The 18,757-nt window shown below is 41.9% G+C and overlaps 1 protein-coding gene across 1 annotated transcript; it reads left to right on the plus strand.

The window, feature by feature from the left end:
* The first annotated feature begins 782 nt into the window (after positions 1–782).
* Positions 783–18,476, plus strand: LOC113014340 (trichohyalin). The gene is made up of 18 exons (XM_026155796.1): positions 783–1,042; positions 2,561–2,881; positions 2,995–3,288; positions 3,486–3,791; positions 3,934–4,044; positions 4,652–4,813; positions 5,172–5,402; positions 5,483–5,533; positions 5,623–5,877; positions 5,956–6,297; positions 6,396–6,668; positions 7,351–7,614; positions 9,708–9,808; positions 12,203–17,491; positions 17,571–17,778; positions 17,904–17,983; positions 18,074–18,171; positions 18,275–18,476. Exons 1-18 carry the CDS (start codon positions 991–993, stop codon positions 18,336–18,338), a joined length of 8,502 nt encoding a protein of 2,833 aa, XP_026011581.1. The 5' UTR covers positions 783–990; the 3' UTR covers positions 18,339–18,476.
* The last annotated feature ends 281 nt before the right edge of the window (positions 18,477–18,757 follow it).

Consider the following 18,757-nt stretch of genomic DNA (forward strand, 5'->3'; position numbering starts at 1 on the left):
TATTGAATAAGAGCATCAATGAGACAAAAGCAAAATGTTCACAGTAGTTAAATAACTTCATTCCTTCAATCAGCTGGCCCAGATTCACATGCCCCTCCTCTTCACTCAATCTTCCAGCCTGATGAAAGCAGCGAGCATGTCAAGAAGAGAAAACACAAAGTTCAGTCACAAAGAGCTGGATGTGAGCACAGGTTCAAGACGAACAAGGATTTGGGACACATTAATCACACTTTCAGTTCTTGCTTTTGTTTCCTCCTCATGCAAAGTACAGCAGAAAAATACTGACTGACTACTTCAGCTCAGTGACGCACATCCCCTCTGGATCAGAAATTAACCCTTGACTGATGTGCGTGTTAAGACCAATTAAAGTGCAAAGTCAAACAATTTAAACTCCTAATCAAGTTAATGACTGTTAAGAGGGGGGATTGACTAGATAACACCTTTTGTTCTCTTCAGACATCAAGCGCTTGTTCTGGTTAAATATTATCAGAGGAGCTGACTGAAGAGACAGGGGGGCTTGTACAGAGGGGCATAAAAGAACCTCCTTTTCTCCGCAAAATTCATCGGCACCCGAACCCTCCCACAGACAGAAAAGAGTTGTAGTCTCGCCTGAGTGTTTGCCCACATAAACTCAGTGGGATTACTCACTCTGTTTGTTCATGGCAACACTGCACCAATGTAAAGTAGCCCCGAAACCTTGGCCTGAGGCCCGTCTGAATTTTAAGTGACCAGTTTCCCCATTTGTGCGTCCCTGCACATCTCCCTCCTTTTTTCCTCTCTCCCGTTTCCACCCTGTTGCTCTCCAGGCCTTGCTTGCTTCTGGAGGAACGTACACATATCAAGGGCCTCCTTTCACTCCCGAGGTCCAGGAACGATATTTCTTATTTCACCGACTTGCAGGACAATCCCGCCCACTGTCACCTCGTAGCTCTATATAAGACAGGGAAAAGGACCTGATGATAAGAAGTCGGTCTCAAGACAAGCCCAGCCATGCAGTGTAAAGTCCTCGCCTATGCTGTCCTCCTGACTCTGATAAAGCATGGTGAGTATTATGGATGTTTACAGAGGCGGCACTGATCTTACTCTGGCTGATGACAAGGTATGAGGTGGGCTACCTCAGGTGGGCTATAAGTGAATCTTTTAGTATGGATGGTGCATATTAAAGACCTTAAGTGTTAGACATTGTGAGCATCCACCTGACCTTTATGTTGTGTTGATTCCTGGATTAAGTTACAGTGTATGTAACGGTGCGATATGACAGTATGTGAAGTGAGACGTGAGTGATTTTTAATATTCATGTAGCTTTTGTTGTTTTCTTTATAGGCCAGTGTGGCCAGTGCTGCCTAATGCGGCTGTTGGGTTTATAATGTCTGGTGAAGTTCAGCCGCTTATTAAGTGGAAGTGGCACAGTATTAACAGCCCATCAGACACAATGCATCACAGCTTAACTTCTAGAAAATATGTAATATAAACCTGGTAATGCAATATAAGTCTCTCTCCACCATGTCGAACTTAAAGTGACATCAGTGAGTATAAATGAAAAATAACCTCTTCCTCTTTGGTGCATCAGCACGAAGTTTGCTATTAACTGATTCGAGGTGCTTTTCAAAAATAGCCTGTCAAAAGCGTCAACAGTACAGTTTGACCTCCATTCTTAGGTTGCTTGTTAATCTGCTTTGATCGACCCGTCATTTAGCGAGAAACGTAAATAAGCGCTTCATGCTGATGGAAATTTTTCCACCGCTTTGTGTTACACCTGCCAAGAAGTGTTTATTGTACTAGTTACTAATTAAGCTGATTGGATGGCCGGGCCTGTCTTAAAGGCCTTGTATTTGCACTGAATCAATAAAGTGTAGTCAGATTACTGATTTACTCTCAGGGATGAAAAGAGAGAATGTATTCACTGTTCATTTAATTTAAGTCAACAAACTGGACAAGTGTTATTTGTCCAGCCTTAGACAGCTATTTGCTTTTACGGTTTTACTTTGTTCTCGGTGCTTTCTAATGACATTTATTACATAATTAAGTCAAACACATTAGAAAGACAATTTTGTATCTTCCACTAAACAATATATGTACAAGGTGCATGTTTGCAGTCCTGGGTTATTTTCGTTTTTAAAAGAACTCAAATGGTTCTGTTTTGCATCAGCAAAAACAGGAAAATGCCATAAGGTCATGTAACTGGTTTGTCAGTCAGTTTCGCGGCAACCTTTCCAGTTGTAAGAGGAAGATTGTGATATTTCTTCTTTCTAAAGAAGAAGTTGTTTCACAAATGTTACAGGACAAGAGTTAAACAAAAAAACAACCCAATAACTCAAGAAGTCATGGCACTTCTTACCAAGTGCACTGGAAACATTTATTGAATATGTAACAACTTTTGATCATAACATAGTATTGTCTGTAACATAGTTTTTTTTGGTGGTGGTGTGGGGGTTCCTGAAATGCAGACCCAACCACACAAAAAAGGGCACATTGCATCTTACAAGCCCTCATGTGTTGAAGTAAGGAGCCTTAATGATTCCCGTTTTGTTTTTTTCCGTCCATCTCTCTCTACTTTCAGTGTCTTCGAGTGAAATTCAGGCCAGTCCAAATACAAACGCAACCCTCCCCTGCAACGTGACGCTCTTTGCTGAGGGGGACAACATAAACCAGTCTCTGATCGCAGTCAGCTGGATAAAAAATGGCTCTGAAATCGCCTCGTTTGGAAAAGCAGCAACCCAAATAAAGGAAGGCTTCAGCTGGGACAACGCTGACTTCGTCAATGGGGACTTCTCGCTGGTCGTCCTCAAAGCCAGTCTTGACCTGCAGGGGATGTATGAATGCACCATCAGCTACAACTTTACTATTCTGCACTACAGCAACGTTACATTTAGTATCATCGGTACGTCTTGTTTCCGTTCTCGTGGTTTTGATTCCTTTTTCTCACCTATGATCACATCTGAATCTAAAAATTAAGCTCAATTTAATTTCTTCTTCTCCCCCCATCCCCTTCAGCATCTCCCACTCTCTCAGTTCCTCATCAGTGGGTGGTGCTGGACACTAAGACCCAGCTTAAATGCCATGCAGACGGTTTCTACCCTCCTCCTGTCTCTTTTTCCTGGACCAGAGCGGGAGAAGTGATTCAACCTCCTTACCAGGTTGAAGTTGAACTGACCCCAGATGGGTACTACAGGGCTGTGGGGAACCTGACCTTCTATCCTTCCCACGAGGACCAGAATGTGACCTTTGGCTGCAAAGTCTCACACAGTGGAAACTATCAAGAGCTGGATTTTCAGCTCAGTATCACCCGTGAGTCACTGAGAGTCACTGTTTCCATATTAGTGGCCTTAATGCCTCATGGCCTGTCAGTATTTCTCACAGTACTTCTAATATTACATCCTCTATCACTCCATAACGTCACTTCTGTTCTTTAAAACCTTTAATCTGATGAAGCCTGTGACAAACCACAAGCTTTTTTTAAAAATACTTTCTTTACCCTTCTTCAGGTCCTTCCACTCTTAGGCTTTCTGTCCTGCCGACAACCTCCAAAAACTCTCCTCTTACTCTTTACTGTGACGTGGAGAGTTTCTACCCAGAGGAAGTGTCTGTGTCCTGGTATCAAAATGGCACAACCCTCCCTGACCTGCCTGTCACTGAGCAGAAACCAGATGGGAGTTACAGAACCAGACGCTACTATACTTTAAGCCCCGAGCAGAGGGCACAGCGTGGCAAGGTGGAGTGTGCCGTGAACCAGCCTGGTTTAGTGAATCCCGTCAGTAGCTCAGCATACCTGGACAAGCTGGATCCTCAGAGTATGACCCAGTTTTGAATGTGCAATTCACAAGATCATAATGAAGTAACACAATGCTTTGACTAAAAATTGCTTGGATTATTTTCTTACTGCCGGTCCTTCTTTGAATCATCTGATAAATATCTCTCTCTGCTTCCTCTTAGATGAGGCCCCAGTGCTGAATAACTCGGCCAAAGCAGCCGTGGCTATGATGTGCATCTCTATAGTGCTGGTCTTCCTGCTTTGCTTTGGCTTTTCTTGGAGGAGAAGAGATGGTGAGTCAGAGCTCACCACGCAGTAACTGCAGCAGGAGATTTGTGATACTCAAGGGATTGAAGAAATAAGGCAAAGTCTATTTTTGTCCTTTGTGACTAAGGAGGAACTAAATTTGTACAAAACCTTTAGAGAGGAGGAAGTTGTAGTTTTTTTAGTCTCGGAAAATACACATACTCGAGAAAAGCCTTGAAAAAGTTCTGAATAATAAGAGCGTGACTTCACGTTTGTCATTTTCTCCCACTGTAGTTTCCAAGTAAGCTTCATCCTTACAGAAAAGCTAAAAGCATTACAACACAACAGCGCCCCCTTTTGAATTCTGATCTTTATCAAAAAAAGGTCCACCGACACCAAAGAGTTGAATCTCTTCATCTGAATGCTGTGTTTTCACCACTCATCCAAATTTCTGGGATTTCCTTACGCGAATGATTGTGCTTGCATGAAGACATTTTAATCCACTGATGTTCACTATGGCATTATTCACCTTACTCCAAGTGTGGAGCTGTAGATAAGGAATTTAAAGGCATATTTGTATGTGAATATATCACCTTATCTCTCTCTCTCTCTCTCAGTGTCTCTTATTTTATAATTGCTTGTGACCCTGCTCAGAGAAACAGAAATCTCTCAGCGTGTCAGGGATCATCCTCCCTCCCCGAGTGATAGTAGGTCAAAAGGGGAGGGTGTCACTGAGCATTGAAGGCAGGAGGGTGGACCAGGTGCAGACCGCATGGTTTCTCAATGACACCCCTATTTTTGACAACTCCCTCGCAGGTAGGATGCGTCGCATTCTCCTTTTTTTTCTGTGCTCCAGCTGTTACACTTATTGTTTGAATGAAGGAATTAATTTACACATATTTAAAGCACAGCAGAATCAATCTTTAAAGCAATTTTTGGTGATGGAAGCTGGTTGTTTAGGGAACTGGGGAAATGAAATGCAAGTGTTGGTGCTACACATGTTGGATTTTTCTCGCAAACACCCTTTAACGTCCTCTGTTTCCCCCTCTTTAACACGTTGATCTAACAATTGACCACCTAACACTCACAGGGACTTCCAAAGCTAACTTTAACTGCCTCTGTAACCCCCTAATCACCATCCATCTACCCTATGGTCTAACTCTCACCTCCCCAGTGTCAGAGAAAGGTCCTCTGCTGCCCTCCAGAGGTGAAATGGGTTACTACAAGCTGCACACTCAGGGGCCGCTGCACTCGTCCAAAAACGGCACTCAACAGCTGATCTCCTCGCTCACCTTCATCCCCAAGATTTCAATCCACAAGGGTGCTGTGTTTAAGTGCCAGGTGTCCTACATAGGCAAGGACAAGATCGTGGAGGAGAGGGTGTCAGAGAAGTTCACTGTTCTGTGTAAGAACATGTTTTTTTCTATTATTCAGTTTATTTTTGTAAGTCCTGCAGCTGAATCACTTGTATGTTTTGTTGCCCAGCTCCTCCTGAGGTGTCAGAAATACAGCTGGCAGAAACACAAAGAGACTCGGGTAATTCAAGAAGACTATCCTTTTGTATTGCATATTTAAAGTTAACCTGTTTGCAGGAGGCTACCATTGATGACATTTCCATCTTCCAGATGTCATCAGCCTGACAGTCCGAGCATCCCATTTCCATCCAGACGTCATCACTTTCCGCTGGTTCTGCCAGGGCGGTGAGCTCAGCCCCGTGGCGTCCCAGGCATCGTCCTCCCCTCGGCCCAATTCGGAGGGATTCTTTTCAGCCTACAGCCAGTGTAAACTTCCCCGCGCTGAACTGGAGAAAGGAGCAACTAAAGTGTGGGTTAGCGTCCACCACATTGCCCTGAAGCAGCCCATCACCCGGGAGACCAGAGGTAAGGATGAGGGATGAGGAGGGAATGGGGGAAATGTTGAAAAATCAAAGATTATTTTTTTATTTTGATCCCAAACAGGATTCATCAGGAGGCCGTGCGTGTCTGAAATTGTCAGCTCCACCATTTCCCAAGATCAAACTCTAGGATGTGAAATCACAGATTTCTACCCTCCGAACATTTCAGTGACTTGGCTTAGATTCAGGGAGGGAGAGCAAGATGATGGAGAGGAGGAGGTGATAGAGGGAGGAGAGATATGGGGCCCCATACAGACTGAACCCAGACGCTACAGGGTGACAGCCACTCTGAAGAGAAGGGCAACAAATCAGGAGAAAATCGACAAAAGAGGAGGGATTATTTGTAGAGTGAGACACTGTTCCCTACAGGATCCTGTTGAGAAACACTGGAGAAATGCTGACATTGGTAGGACTGACTGACGCACTTTTACCTGCTTTTTAAACTGCACGATTAAAGTCTCAAGGATGTTCCAACGGTAACTATCTGTATCCCTTGTTCCTCAGTCGCTCCATCCATTCCTCCATCAATCTCAGTCTGCTGGAGCAGCGAAGGCATTGGTGTGTTCTCCCTCTTGTTGAAGGGAGGTCACCCAAAGGCCAAGTTACAGTGGTCAGCAGGAGGACCCACGCTCTTGCCACTGGTGTCCAATGAGACGGAGGAGATCGGAGATGATGGACAAAGAGAAATGAAAAGCGTGTGTGCCCTGGAGATGTCCACAAGCCAACCGAGTCAGACAAACGAACCGCTGAAGAGACAAACAAATGGATATGCAATAAGTACTGAGATACATAAATATCTACACGTAAAAGGAGATAGATAGATAGATAGATAGATAGATAGATAGATAGATAGATAGATAGATAGATAGATAGATAGATAGATAGATAGATAGATAGATAGATAGATAGATAGATAGATAGATAGATAGATAGATAGATAGATAGATAGATAGATAGATAGATAGATAGGACAAATTCAGTTGTAACCTTTCTTAGAGTCAAAGATGGTATAAAATACAGATGGAACCCACTGGTTTCTGATGGTTTTGAGTTTAAAACTACACCCACACTGGCTAATGATCTGGGACTGACAGCTCATTAGACAATGAGCTTTTCATATCATAGATAATCCTCCATATTGTGACCAAAATATACGAAACAGACTCAATTTTATTCTTTTTGCCATGCAACTGTCGCCATCTGCTGGCCGTCGGATAGAATGCAGTTTACATACACCTGGAAAGCTGAAAGTCTGAATGCTTTCTACTGTCTATGGTCTGGTAGACTAAACGTGGAACGCTATCCCCTAGGATTATTTTTAAAGGAAAATAAACACTGAAGTAAATCTTTCTTTGGTGTGCATTAAAATGTCCACTTTCATTTTACAAGCGAGGGTGATCGTAAGAAAGCAAAAATATACAGCTCTGTATGTGTTTTTTGAACTTTCATCACTTTTCAGAAACAAAAGCGGCAGTCACAGACCCTGACATCGAAGGAATACAGTACATCGACGAAAACGTGGATGAGGAGAATAACACCATAGACAGGGATGAGGACTCGACGTCAGACGGCGAGAAGGACGGAGAGGACGACCCGAGCGCGCTGCACATCAATAAGGTCAACTTGAGCAGGGTTCTCAAAGAAAACGAGAGGGCACGTCTGAGAGTCTGCGTGGAGATCACGCACCCTGCTCTCAAGCTTCCTGTTTACCGGACATGGACAGGTGAACACTTAAGCCCTCCTCCTGTTGAAGTAACCTCAGTAAGGCCAGAGAATCACTTATCGAGTACTTGCTGTTATCTATCCGTACAGGAAGAGGCTAATTCGATCACATGGAGTAGGGGAGAGTTTTTCTCATGTTTTGCTCTTTTCCTCTTCCAGAGCCCAATGAGGAGAATTCATCCACTGCATGAAAGTCCTGCATCAGTCTATTTCTATTATGATGTATCTAATATTTATCCCCTCAGGAAATATGAACTATTACTGACACAGTTTATGATGTGATCATGCATTTATTTATATTCTTAGTCTATTCTTACTCTGACATCCTTTTATTTTTTTCCTTCCTGCTTATTTTTACAAATATTAATTTTTTTTTTACAAATAATGTTACAACAGTAATTGATTAGCTTTAATCAGCGTTTTGAAATAAAAGCTAAATATTCTAGTCTTTCAAGGCTCTCGTGATAATGAGTTATTAGAAAAGGTTACTGCAGCAAGCCTCATGCAAAGGAGATATCTGTTGTTGGTCAACCGACGTATCGGAAATTACTTCTCGTTTTAAAAGGCACTTCTGCTTTGACGCTGGGCTTTTCTTTTCTGTTTTTTTACTCTCCACTCTTGACCACAGCAGCACCGCCTCCGCAGTGCTGCGAGGAGGTGTTGTGCGGCTGAGCCCAATAAATATATAACTTCTTAGTTCTTTAGCTTGCAGCTTCTGCCTTTCAGTTCATAGAGCAGCTACTTCTGCTGCAAATATGTTAACAGCCTCCCCGTAGATACTGCAGCGCACCGTTTCAGTTCTTTGATTGTAAAAATAACGGTTATCTTACTTCCACCTCTTCCATGTTGTAGAAATTGCATATTATTTCCTACATATAAAAACATCAACAGCTGCTTAACTACCATTAGAAATCGTTCTATATAAAAAATAACAGAGCCCTAAAATTTGCCCCAGAGTTACAAACCAAATGAAAAGTGAGAATAATTGTGACTTTGTGAGCATTTGATTCGATGGTGACAGTACGAAGGGCTAAAAACATTTTCACTAAGAGATATCTGCTTAATAATGGAACTTAGAGGTGAGTCACGTCCAATTGGTCAATGACGTCACTGGAAATAAGGTATTTTTTAAGAAGCTAAAATCAGATGAAACCAAATTTGGGACATGCTCTTTTCTAATGCCAATGTGACTCATTCGTGCTCAGTTGACCTGACTCTACAGTGTGTCATGAGCGGGGGGAGGGGGTTGGTGGTTTGGAACAGGCCACCTTCACGCCCCCAGATGTTTTTTTGGTTTTTTTGTTTGTTTGTTTTTTAAGACTTGCGGCGATCAGCTGACTCATATCGCATCAGCTGGAGCTATTTCTGAGACTTTGCACAGCTCTCTATGTACCCATAAAAGGCATTGTATTATTATCCTTCATATGCAGCAGCACTCAGCAACAACTGGCTGGTGAAGTCACCCATTTATGATGCACAAAAAGAAGATTCATAAAATCAAGAAGCTATCTTCAGAAATATTTTATTGCTCGTGCATATGCCTTATGATTTATTTTTGTAACTTGTGAAAATAATGACTCTGTCTTGGTTTATGGGTCTCTTTGAATGGTGTCTAATTCAGTCAAAAAGTATCCTCTGTGTTCCATTTCATTAATGTATTCATGCAAACAATAAACATGTGCTTATATATGTGGCGGTCTCAGTCATTTAATCATGAATGCGTGTTCTCAGGTGGATCCTGGCAGCGCCGTTTCAGAGCAGCGCTTCGGTATCTGTCACAGAGTTTTACGAACTTTTTTTTTCCTGTGGCTATGCTCATTATTCACATCCGCAAAGTCTGCAACGCGTCTTCTTATGTTAACGTGTGAATGTGTGTGTTAATCTGTCTCTTCCTCATTATCATACCCCGGACATATGTCAGTTCTAGGGGGAGGAAGTGAACGGCCACTAACAGCTGATGTGTTTCCATCCTGGACGCGCTTGGCTGCAACTTTCTGTTGACTTTCTGCCTGGTTGCAAAGACCGCTTAGGGGGGGGGGAAACTAAAGTGACACAGTGCTTTGGTTTGTCCATGATTTTTTTTTTAATAACGAGAACGTCACGTCAGATGGTCAGAGAGTGACCAAGGAGGAATCGTAAGGATGGACCCTGAAAGTCCCGTGTCCCGCATGGAGAGAACTTTGTGGACAGTCTGGGTGAGAAGCCGTCATCATTTCAATCCAAACCTGTAACGAAACGAAAGATTTGTGTTTTAAACTTTTAAGTCCGTCAAACGTGGATGTAAATAGTCTCTCTTCCTGTGTGTCAGTGGGTCTCTCTCTCTCCACGCGTATCCGCCTACGTTATAGCAATGTCTCTGCTTACCCCCTCCCTTTCTCGGGGAGAGGGAGAGAGGGGGGGGATGTCTGTGAATCACTGGCATGTTCACGTCCAAGACAAAGAAGTCTTCTCCATGCTTATTTGAACCTGGGCAGTAATTCTTCAAAAGTAAAAACATTAAGTGCAAATCAAAGCTTAACAGTTCAAAGAAATCTTTTGTCCATCTGTTGGAACAGCTTCTCTGTTTTAGACAGAAGCCTTTATTAACTGCTGAAACCTTTTCTCCTTCAAAGTGCACATTAACCTGCTGGATGCTGATTGAGAGATTATGATTATAGATCACAGCAGACGTTTGAGATCTGATTGCTCTGTTGGTCATCAGCTGGAGACTGTCTGCAGTTCTTTCTGAGAACTGATCCTTGTAATATGTGCGCTCCTTGCAGTTGCAGCATTAGTGAGATTCCTCACAGTGCATCCCGGAGCGCAATGACTGTTTGAGACTGTTATTACACAGGAGACAGTCTTACAAACAGGAAACGCAGGTGTACCATTTACTGGGTTTAAATTTCAGAGTCCTGCTGTTATTGTTGTTCACTTCTGCTAGGGTGCACTGATTTCCTGTTTGGGGATTTTGTTTGTTTGGGTTTTGTTTTTTTTCATCTATCACAGCCATAGACTTTGGAATTATCTGTCTGTCCATGTTAGGATTTCCCGCTGGTTGCCTGTTTTTTTAAAACACACGTTGAAACTAATTTAAACTACTTGGCTTTTAACCCAGAATGATAGTGCTGTGTTCTTACTTTGTCTTCATCACTGTTTTTATTGTTTTATTGCTGTGCCATGCTTTGCTGCTTCATACAGCACTTCATGAAACTCTGTTTTTTAGGTTAGATTAAAATATAATTGGATTGGATGTTTAATTATTTCACATTTCTGGTAGTGATGAACCCACATCAACTAATAACAGTTCGCATGACATCTACAAAAAAAATTCAGCTCCTTTCATCTCTTTATTTTGGACTCACATCTGCTTTTAAACCACTCTCGCTTCTCTCATCAACCTGCTTTTCAGACGTGGCAGGTAGTTATTGTCACAGTTTAGTCGCCTGACAGCTGGTCTCGATAGCCATTGTGACACTTGGTGATATACAATGAAAATAAACAGATTCTGATGTTTTAAAACCTGTTTCACCAGTTTGAACAGGTGACCCATATTCTGGGGGCTTGAGTCTCCTTTCTAGGTGCTTGGGTTTGAGTCTGCTTACTCACACTCCTTCTTCCCACTTCTGAGTCTATTGTGTGCACTTCTGTGTCCAATAAAGGACATGATGCCCACAAACAAATCTTAATACAATCAAACTACTTGCTGGTGAAGTGTGTTCACCAGCAAGTAGTTGGTGAACAGTGTGCACCAGCTACAACAGACAAATATGGGGAAGTTGGAGATAAAAGAAACAGCTAAACAAAGAAAATATCATGAGATCCTCAAAAAGACATAAGTTGAAATAAATGCAGATGTTTCTCAGCGTAAACTAAATGCTTTATGTTTGCCATGTTGTATTTATAAAATGTTTGTGTTTTGGTCAATCCTGTAAAGAATGGACCATGATTTTTATTTTCTTTTTTTAACAGGAGTGTTTGTTGGACATCTTAACAAATGAAACAAAAATAATACAAATAATTCTTATTCTCATTTTTATGCAATTCTTTCATTTGTTTGTTTGTTTGTTTGTTTGTTTGTTTGTTTGTTTGTTTGTTTGTTTGTTTGTTTGTTTGTTTGTTTGTTTGTTTGTTTGTTTGTTTGTTTGTTTTTGGGGGGTGGGCACTGACAGGGTTAAAGTCTATTACATTGAATTTTTCTTTTTACTTTAATACATTAGCAGCTAATGTAACTTATAATCAATGAAGTCAGGATTCCATGGAGGCCGGTCAGGTTCTTCCTGTTCATGGCTGTGTTTTGTGCATGGGAGTATTGTGGTGCTGAAACAGGAAAAGACTTCCACGAAGTTTCTGCAAAGCTGGAAAGAAACTGTTGTGTAAATAGCCTTGAATGCAGTGACACTAAGAGTCTTTAAATGCTACTTGTGCATCTTTAAAAAAAAACAAACCAAAAAAAACATGGGCTATACAAACTACCTGGAATGACTGAAAATAAATCAATGCGGGGAAAACAAATATATTCACACTTTTGTCTTTTGTTGGATTTTATTGATGCTGCAAATTAAAGTGTTACATAATGCAAATTTCTTTTTCCTTCCTTTTTTTCTTAGTACTACATAACTGGAGCTGTAAACAGATTCATCAGGCCACAGCCCGCTGACACTGTCAACAATGACCCAAACACAAATCAGGAATCTGCAGCTGAAATCAAGCACCCTCCCTCTGACTCAACAGAGGGTGACAGTAGCAGAGAAGGTGTCGAGGAGGAGCAGCTTGTCGCAACATCCTCTCTGCTGAGCTCGTCTCGCCCCGTTGTCAAATGGGAACTTTGCACCACAGAAATCGACTTAGGGGTTGATGAAGAAAACATGCAGTACAAAACCCAGCTGAGAAAAGTCGACGAGAGCAAAGAGGATGGTGAGGGCAAGAGAGAGGAACAGCGTGACAAGACAGGAAATGATCATTCAAATGATTCAAGAGCAAAAGAAGACGAACGACACACGATGGAGATCGAAAAAATGCCCACTTGTGCAGGACTTGCAGGGCCTGGAAATGATGAACATGAACATGCCGCTTCTGGACCACAAAATTTGTCCGAGGTTGCAACATGCCAAGAAACAACTGAGGAGGAAACTGATGCTGAGAATGCAACAGTGAGATTAGGGTTGCCCGGTGATCATCCAACAAAGGAGGAAAAAATAAAAGAAACCCAAGTAAAAGGAGAAAAGGATCAAACCCATGATAAAGAGAAGGAAGACCTTGAAGCAGAAGACACTTTGAGAAAAGAAGAAAATGATGATAAACTGCGCAGTGAAGATGAGCGAGAGTTAAAAGCAGAAAACACTGAGGTAAAAGCATGCATAGCTGCAGGTATAAGTCCAGATGATATGGATCACATGCAGAAAGGAAAGGGAGAGGTAAAGGAGCATGATGCAGTGTTATTGGATGATCATTCAGGAAGGGAGGAACTTGTTAAAGAAACCCGGCTGAAGGAAGAAAATGCTAAAGCAGATCATGAAAAGGAAGAAGATTCAGAAGCAGAAGCCACTGAAGTAAGAGAGGAATATAACAACATGCACTGTGATGATGACAATTTGGTAGCAGAAAACAACGCGTTCAAAGTATGCATGACAAAAAGTCCAAAAGAGGAGGATTACGTGCACGAAGGGGAAGGAGAAGTACAAAAGATTGATACGGTGACACCAGATCATCATCCAAGAGAGGACCAAATTATCAAAGACACCCAAATAAATGAAGAAGATGATACACTTCATCATGAAGAAGAGCGAGATTTAGAAGCAGACCCAGAGATAAACGTGTATCGAAGTATCAAAGATATAAGTCCAGAAGATCAGGCTCATACGTACGAAGGAGAGGCAGAGATACAGAAGAATGATGCAGTGACACTGGATGATCATCCAAAAGAGGATAAAATTACTGAAGAAACTCAATTAGAAGAAGATGATCAAATCCAGCATGAAGATGAACAAGATTTGGAAGCAGAAGACACTGAGATAAAAGTGTGCATTAGCACAAGTTTAAGCCTAAATGATTATGATAATGATCACCTGCAGGAAATAGAGTCTGAAGTACAGAAGAATGATGCAGTGACACTGGATGAACATCCAAGAGAGGATGAAACCAAAGAAACCCAGTTAGAGGAAGAAGATGATAAACTGCAGCATGAAGATGAACAACATTTGGAAGCAGAAGACACTGAAGTACCAGAAGAAGATGAAAAAACAGACTATGAAGATGAACAGCAGTTAGGAGCAGAGGGCACTGAGGTCCAACTGTGCATAACTACAGATATAAGTCCAGTACTGGATGATCACAAGCAGGAAACAGAGGCTGAGTTACAGAAAACTGATACAGCGACACTGGATGAACATCCAAGAGAGGATGAAAGCAAAGAAACTCAATTAGAGGAAGATCATCCAATAGAAGATGAAATGTTCAAAGAAGACAACTTAAAGGAAGAAGATGAAAAAACAGATCATGCAGATTTCGAAGCAGAAGACACTGAGATAAAAGTGTGCATTAGCACAAGTTTAAGTCCCGATGATGATGATAACCATCGCCTGCAGGAAATAGAGTCTGAAGTACAGAAGAATGATGCAGTGACACTGGATGATCATCCAAGAGAGGATAAAATTACTGAAGAAACTCAATTAGAAGAAGAAGATGATCAAATCCAGCATGAAGATGAACAAGATTTGGAAGCAGAAGACACTGAGATAAAAGTGTGCATTAGCACAAGTTTAAGCCTAAATGATTATGATAATGATCACCTGCAGGAAATAGAGTCTGAAGTACAGAAGAATGATGCAGTGACACTGGATGAACATCCAAGAGAGGATGAAATTACTAAAGAAACCCAGTTAGAGGAAGAAGATGATAAAATGCAGCATGAAGATGAACAAGATTTAGAAGCAGAAGACACTGAAGCACCAGAAGAAGATGATAAAACAGACTATGAAGATGAACAGCAGTTAGGAGCAGAGGGCACTGAGGTCCAACTGTGCAAAACTACAGATATAAGTCCAGTACTGGATGATCACAAGCAGGAAACAGAGGCTGAGTTACAGAAAACTGATACAGCGACACTGGATGAACATCCAAGAGAGGATGAAAGCAAAGAAACTCAATTAGAGGAAGAAGATGATAAACTGCAGCATGAAGATGAACAAGATTTAGAGCCAGAAACTGTTGAGGCAGCAGACGACAATGATAAAACCGACACTGAGGTGAAAGTGTGCATAGGTACAGATGTAAGTCCAGAAGAGGAGGCAGAGGTACAGAAAAATGATGTAATGACACTGGAAGATCATCCAATGACAGATAACATTAAAGAAACTGAGTTAAAGGAAGATGATAAAATGCAGCATGAAGATGATCAAGGTTTAGAATCAGAAGCCTGTGATATTATGCTACAACTGGACTCTCAAAATGTAATCAAGTCAGAGGAGAAAACAAGTCAAGCTGAAAATCAGCTCTCAGCTTTTGGAGACCAGCCAGATACATCAGTGGTTATGCTCACTGTTATCACAAAATCTTATGCAATGACTCATAGCAGTGAAAATGATGAAGGTGAGAAAGAGAAGTGGGTTGAGACAGAGCGGCCTGCCGTCAACGAGACAACAGAAGTGCCAGATCTGGACGAGAACATCGGAACAGAAGCAGAAGACACTGAAGGAGAAAATCTTTTAACTCAATATGATTTATCCGGTAAAGAAGCTGCACTGAAGACTGCTTCACAGCTGCACACAGCTGGATTCACAGATGAATACGAGGAGGATATGAGAGTCCCAGGAGTGCAGACCAAAACTAGGCAGGCCGGTGTGACAGTAACAGATATTTCAGAAGAGAGACTCATTGATCAAGACCAAGAAAAAGAGGAGAGCGTCTCCAGTGAATCCTACACCGGAGAATTTTACAACGAAATTATAGATTCAAGCACCTCAGTTACAGTAAAGCCCAAAGGCGAAACAACGCAGGAAACAGACGAAGAATTTAAAAACACTCTCCCGGGGATCAGTGAAGGCCAGTGTGCCGTGCTGCAGGAACTAAATACTCCAACATGTGAGGAAATTCAAGAGGGAGTTTCCAAATATAACAATGAGCTTCGGAGGGCCGATGAAAATACAACACAAAGGTTCCTGGAAGCAGGAGATTGTGAGGAAATCCCGGCAACTCAATTACCAGAAGAGGTGGAGAGCGGAGATCAGGAGAGCCTTGAAAACAGTGACTGCAGGACTGGAGCTGACCATTTACTGCTGAAGGAGTCCATGGAAGACAAACAAGAAAGCAAAGAAGAGACTGAGACGAGCTTTGGTTTGTTTGTGGAGGAGCACGAAGGCACACCGGACCTTGAACTAGAGGCAGAGAGCAAGCTTGTTGAAGGAGTAATTCAAGAATCGGGACTTGACAAAGAAGAAGGAAAATTACTGACAAGTTCAATGAAGACAGAGGTGACTGGAACACATGTTGGTTTAGTGGACGAGACTGAAAGGAGATCAGAAGGGCTGCATGATGGTGGCAGAGGATCTACAGGAGGTGAAACAAGAGAAGCGGTTGCAGCAGCAGAAGTGGTTGGATTCGTCATTCAGGAGTCATTAGCAGCCATAAAGTTGGATCAAAGCATCAGCAGACCGTTAAGTTTACAAGAAGACACGAGTGAATATGGGTTTGTGAGACCCTTAGCTGAAACTGAGCCTATATCCGTTGATGATACCTCTGTTGAAATGCAAGATAAAGCCATTGAAAAAGAAGGAAGGGGTTGTGAAGATGAAGAGGAGGAAGCAGAAAATGGAATCCAGACCTTAAATGAAATGGATTTACAGATAACTAAAGAAACTGCAGGTGAGCTAATCACAGAAAGAGGAGACAAAGAGATTCCTCTGAATGCAGAATTGGAAATATCTCAACACTCTGAGACTCAGGAGATAAACAATCAGTCGCCACACAGAGCACTTGAGATAAGTGAGACACAAATAATAGTAGCTGAAACAGCTGACGAGCCCAGACCAGAGGATTTGCCAGTGACGTCATCAGAGGAAAAAGGCGGTTCAGTCAGTGGACATCAAGACGTAATTGATGAAGAAATCCTTGACTTGTGGATTGAGGCGGTGATGTCAGAGGACACTGATGAGATTAGACAAGAAGAGCCCAAGCCAGGGCAGCTATTGGACGCCAAAACAGACACTTTAAATGAGGGTGAAATATCAACAGAGAATGAGAAAGTGTCACTAGCAGAGGCCATTTGTAGGGAATCTGAGGCAGTAAGTGACACAGAAATGTCTTCATCAACTGTGGAGTCTGGATTTTTGGACCAGTTTCTCAGTGAATCGTGTATTCTGAGTAGTGAGACTCAGCTGCTGAAATCAACGAGCACTGACTCACTCCAGGGGATCCATGAGCTGGTGGCTAGCGTGTCCACAGACATCTTTGGAGTTATCGGACAGCCTCAAACTCAGGACTTACTGACAGAGGAATCAGCCGAGACAGAGAAAGAATCGGTCGCTGATATAGAAGCTCAATCACATCTGAACCAGGAATCTCAAGAAAAAGCAGAAGAAAGAGCTGAAACATTAGAGACTGAAAGTGGATCACGGAAAGCGTATGAGGATGTTGAAGAAGCAGATGTAACAACAATGACAACACAGAGCTCTCCTTCGCATGACAAGAAGGTAGAAGCTGAGGAGGAGCATCTTGAGGTAACCGCGTCTGATTCTTCAGATGAACTCAAACCCGCTGAGTCTGAAGAATCTGAAAGTGACTCACAAAGTGAACCTGAGAAGGACACACTGAATAGACCACAGCCTGCACATTCATCCTTATTTCCTGTGCTAAACGAGGCCCAGGTAGCAGAAGAGCCAACAATTGAATATGAGAATAAGGTATTGTTTCTATATGGCATAAAAAAAATTTTTGATTAAAATCAAACAATGTTCATAACAGACTTTTGGGGCATTACAGGTGGATGGCCCTGTGCTGGACTTTGCTGTGCAAAGGTCACGAATTGCTGTTAAGAACCCTCGTGTAAGGCCACCTAAAAATCCCCGCTCCCTGCTTCATATGCCCTCGGAGGAACCCACACCCACACCTACACCATCTTCACGTTTGCCGGTCAAACTCCCTGGAGGTGTGCCTTTAGGAGGCATAGGTATTGGAATAAAACTCCCTGGTAGGTCACTCATGATACATGAATCCCAATATCTTAGTCTTGATAGTCTATTAAGACTTTCTCTGGTCTTTATATCCTGTTATTTTCACAACTTCCAAATAATTTCACACGTTTGCTTTTCTTAGGGCTCGGTGCTGGATTTCCTGTTTTAAAAAAGACACAGCGGGCAGTGAGAGACGAAAATACCCAGGAAACAGTGTCACAGGTACTGCTAAGAGTGTTTAAATACCTGGTTTTTTTTCCCACTTAAGTTAAGATATATATATGTATCATTAAAATGACGGAATTACCACAGGAACCTGAAACAAAGCCAGAGGAGAAGAACGACGCTCCCCCACAGGAGGAGGAGGAGGCACCGAAGAAGCCTAAATGGATGCCACCAAAACATCCCGGGTAAGGATGGCAAAAGGGGGGGAAAAAACAGTCACCAGAAAAGACACGTCCTGTTTCTGACTTTTTAAAAATTTATTTATTTATTTTTCTTCTGTGTCCACAGAGGATTTGGAAATCCCCTGATGGCAGAGCTAAAGACCAAACTGAAGAAAACACCAAAGGAGTGAGAAGCTCAATGGCTGTGTGCAAATACCTGAATGTAATAAACATATGGTTTTAATTTTGTGTACTGAGAAATTGTTCTTTATGTCCCCTACTTGTTCAATGTAATTTGTAAAATAAAGATAAACTTTCTTGCATGAAAACAGTGTTGATACAATTAATCTCAATTTAAAAAAACAAAACAAAACAAAGAAACACGAGTTCCCTTGTATGAGCAGTCACGAAAACATTTCTTCTCCAAACTGTTCAACTGAGTTGCCACCCTAATAAACTCATTTCTAACCCCTACTCTATTTCTTTTCCTAAATGTCTATTCAAACATGGTAGAACAGTTTGAATTGACATACCTATCATGCACGGTGTAGAAAACTAAAGGGGAATCTAAAAAGAAACAGATCAGAGAGCTGCGCACAATGTTATAATG

Source organism: Astatotilapia calliptera, chromosome 3 (assembly GCF_900246225.1).
Source record: "Astatotilapia calliptera chromosome 3, fAstCal1.2, whole genome shotgun sequence".
NCBI classification, from domain to species: domain Eukaryota; kingdom Metazoa; phylum Chordata; class Actinopteri; order Cichliformes; family Cichlidae; genus Astatotilapia; species Astatotilapia calliptera.

Coding starts and splice junctions, on each gene's coding strand:
- LOC113014340 (XM_026155796.1), top strand. CDS start 991: ATGCAGTGTAAAGTCCTCGCCTATGCTGTCCTCCTGACTCTGATAAAG. Junction 5,403..5,482: donor AGAGAAGTTCACTGTTCTGT/GTAAGAACATGT, acceptor TTTGTTGCCCAG/CTCCTCCTGAGGTGTCAGAA. Junction 17,984..18,073: donor CCCAGGAAACAGTGTCACAG/GTACTGCTAAGA, acceptor GAATTACCACAG/GAACCTGAAACAAAGCCAGA.